Source organism: Ranitomeya imitator, chromosome 6 (assembly GCF_032444005.1).
Source record: "Ranitomeya imitator isolate aRanImi1 chromosome 6, aRanImi1.pri, whole genome shotgun sequence".
NCBI classification, from domain to species: Eukaryota; Metazoa; Chordata; class Amphibia; order Anura; family Dendrobatidae; genus Ranitomeya; species Ranitomeya imitator.
In genome coordinates, this window is record NC_091287.1 from 401,708,133 (window position 1) to 401,712,174 (window position 4,042).

The 4,042-nt window shown below is 42.7% G+C and overlaps 1 protein-coding gene across 1 annotated transcript; it reads right to left on the reverse strand.

The window, feature by feature from the left end:
• Positions 1 to 394: 394 nt before the first annotated feature.
• Positions 395 to 2,067, reverse strand: LOC138641436 (uncharacterized). Its single transcript, XM_069728958.1, has 2 exons — positions 1,469 to 2,067; positions 395 to 1,316 (listed from the first exon to the last, which is right to left on the reverse strand). Exons 1-2 carry the CDS (start codon positions 1,813 to 1,815, stop codon positions 431 to 433), a joined length of 1,233 nt encoding a protein of 410 aa, XP_069585059.1. The 5' UTR covers positions 1,816 to 2,067; the 3' UTR covers positions 395 to 430.
• Between the last annotated feature and the right edge of the window lie 1,975 nt (positions 2,068 to 4,042).

Below are 4,042 nucleotides of genomic sequence, written 5' to 3' on the forward strand. Positions count from 1 at the left end.
CAATGTTCACAGTGTCGCCACTATTTGACTCTGGACGAATTCTTTCATCCTGAGTACAATAGTGTTAACTCTGTAGAGTTTTGCAAACATGATCGTCTCCCTCCTTGTCTAGCCTGGTTCCATATGCAAATAGTCTGCAGGATTAAAAATGGTTGACAAGGTGGGAGCCGATCATGTTTTACGTCAAAACTATGGAACACACAAATTTTGTGTGACACACATTACTTTCAATAAAATTGGATTTTACAATTCTATTACTATGGAAAAACGTATGGGAGATTTGTTTGGTGAAAACGGAAAGGCACAAGAACTTTATTTCAAAACACAACGCATTATACAATCAGGGGACATGTTAACAATAACCATACATAGTATGGTTAAATGACATGGACTACACAGTGTTTACATGACATCATAATAACACGAAGAATTAAACCATTTGATCTTGCCATGAAACACGGCCAACATCAGAAACAAAGTATGCAGCAAATTGGTCCCTCATATGAGCAATCTCCACAGTTGTCCGCAGAGGATGAGCTTGATAATCAGGCAATGGATTTTGTATGGGTTCATCGAGTTCCACGTTGACTCTCTCTTTATCAATAATAACATTGTGGAGAACCACACACGCCTTCACCACCTCATCCACTGTCTCAATTTTCAAATTTATGGCGGATCCTAAGATACGCCATTTGGAGACCAGGATGCCAAAGGCGCACTCCACAGTTCTTCTGGCCCTGGACAGTCTATAATTAAATATAGTTTTGGTGCGGTCCAACGCACGACTTGAGTAAGGTTTAAGTAGGTTGCCACTCATTTGAAAAGCCTCATCACCAACAACAACAAATGGCAGGGCCGGGCCGTCGGTGTTGGGAAGAGGTCGTGGATGGGGGAAATTAAAATTGTTATTGTACAATCTTCGGCCCATATCAGACTCCTTAAATGTCCGTGAATCATTTGCACGACCAAACGCTCCAATGTCCACAGCGAGAAACCTGCAGTCCGCACCTGCAATTGCCATCAGCACGGTGGAAAAGTATTTTTTATAATTAAAAAAAAGAGATCCACTTCTTGAAGGCTTGGTAATCCTAATGTGCTTCCCATCCACGGCTCCAATACAGTTAGGGAAAGAACACACTTGTTCAAATTTTTGGGCGTTGGCCTGCCATATTTCTCTTGTAGGGATGGGTAAAAATTCCTCCCGGAGGTTGTCCCACAATGCGCGGCAAGTGTCGGCAATAATACCCGACAGTGTTGAGACTCCAATCCGAAACTGGAAATGCAGTGATCTCAATGTCTCTCCGGTAGCCAGGAAACTGACAAGAAGAAAAATAAATAAATATAATTAATAAAATTGTTATGAAAGAATTTTTCATTATTAATAACAATCCCCCCACCCCACAAAACAAAAACACGTTACTTTAAAAAATGGCAAGAACATATAAATCCTTCACATTCCATTACGTACCGTAGAGTCACCAGCAGACGTTCCTCAGGGGAAATCGATTTACGGAGCTGCGTGTCCTGCCTGGAAATGGTTCCTTCCACCAGACGCAGCAGATATCGGAAGCTGTCTTTTGACATCCTGGTGTATTCAAAGTATTTGTCCTGGTTCTCATTTAATTCGCCAAACAGACAATGGTAGGCTCCACGACTCTCTCGGACTTCCACTATAGGGTGTAGCCAAAAACGCCGACGACTCCTTCTCCGTAGTTTGTCTCTTTTCCTCTGTTCATGACAGGCAATAGCATAAGCAATAGCAAGGGCTAATTCCAGCTGAAAATTGAGGTAGATACTCTCCATGGAACGATCCATCTTGATGCTCTATGGTTGGAAATAATCTATGCCGGGGTATATATACCACTATTACATTAATACCCACCCCCATTTACCCATTGGTGGCATTATCGATTGTCTAGACACTAGACCCACCCTCTTCTATTCATTGGTGGTGTTATCTAGTGTCTAGACACTAAATTGTGTGTAAAGATCTAATCAGTGTTTGACAACGCATGCGTTGTAAAATGCTGCGTTTTTTGTAAAAACGCAACAAAAACGCACCAAAAACGCTGCGTTTTACGACGCATCCGTCCGACGCTTGCGTCAAAAAAGGTGCGTTTTTGCGTGCATTTCCGATGCGTCGTGCGTTGCGTCGGTGACGCTGCGTCGCATGACGCTAATGTGAACGTAGCCTTACAGATGTGTGAAAACCTACTTAAGCCCTATTCCAGTCGGGACTTGAACCACACTAGAAGGATCTTTAACTACAGACTGACCAGGGCCCGAAGAACAGTAGAGTGTTCCTTTGGTATTCTGGTCTCAAAATGGCGCATTCTTGCATCAGCCATAAATCTAAAAGTGGAAACAGTCGACGAGGTGGTCAAAGCCTGTGTGGTTCTTCACAATTATATAATGGCTAAGGAGCAACCCAACATTGAACTGGATGAACCAGTTGCACACCCACTGCCCGATTTCCATCATCCCCCGCTGCGGTCAACTGCAGCAGTTGGTCACATGCGGGACCAATTTGCTGCATTTTTTTATTCAGATATTGGACGAGTGTCATGGCAGGACAATGTTGTATAAATGTCCTGTTGTAATTAGATCTGTACAAGTAATTTTCTGAAATGATAATTATATTTCTCAATAATAAACTTTAGTTTTGGTTGTGTTGACCGTGTCTCCTATGTTTTTCCTCTACAAGCCAAGGCTGTCCTAAAACTAGCAGTATTTGGTCTGTATTTAATATCAGTATTTGTAATGCAAAACCAGGAGTGGGTGTTAAAGGCAGAGGTGTTAGTTGTTATGTTAATATCATAATTTACCTCTAATTGTTCCACTCCTTGTTTTGGCTTACAAATACTGATATAAAACACTGACCACATACTGCTTGTGTTATGGCAGCCTTGTTGCTTTACACTTGGTGACGTCATTGCATCCTGATTCTGTTCTGCAGTATCCATTGGGCACAGAATGAAGAGAAAATGACTGTCACATTCAAGAGATCTATACTCATCAAGTCAGGTGTCAGAAATAATGAATTCATGATGCACATATAACAGCCTCATGAATTCACTATTTCTGTCACCTGTGCAGGTGACCATAGATATGCCGTGTGACCACCATTGTCCCTTCTATTTGTGTGTAATAGATTATGTTATGTTACAGAAGAGAAAATGGAGGTTATACAAGGCAGTTCTCTACTCACCAGGTCAGGTTTCAGAACTAATTTTTTTTTTAATGACACCTGACCAGTTCAGTAGAGTTCTGCACTGTATTTCCACCATTTTCTCTTCAGACTGCAACTGAAGTCACAGCAGAAAGAAGAGATTATGGAGATAATGCATCTATTATTTTTGGGCCCACCTCATATCTTTATACTAAAGACACACAAAGGTGCATTTTTTTTCTAATAACTACTGGAGATATGATGTGGCCCAAAAATTAAGTGTGTGGCGAAGTTTCTTGGCGCACAGTATGTGTTGCCGGCGGCGATAGACACAATAAACCAAACATAATTGTGGCTAATCAAATTGTATTTATTTTTTTAACAACCAAAAAAATTTATTTAACTGCGCCTACTTGGGGTAGAGTGATGTAAACGGGTGGTGTGAAGCACTGAGGCCTGGCTAACCGTGGACGACGCAGAGGTGACAGGAGAAGGGGCAATGAAACTAGTGGGGTCTGGTAGTTCGGGGATGGGGCTCGACACATGAGAGGCTTGAGACGCACTGGAAGGGTGAGACAAACCTAACATTACAGACACAATGGGAGGTGAAGGGGGAGGAATGCTAAGAGTTCTCTGTTTTTTTTGTGTGTGTTTTTTTTTAGTTTGACGGGTTCTGGGAGGCAATGGTGGGCTCATATGGCGTGGTGGTGGGTGACCTGTCAGGGTCTGGCTGCACCGTGTCAGAGTCCATAGCGCTCGTAGAGCGTGCAGCCATGCCAGAGTCCATAGTGCTCGTAGAGCGTGCAGCAATGCCAGAGTCCATAGTGCTCGTAGAGGGTGCAGCCATGCCAGAGTCCATAGTGCTCGTAGAGC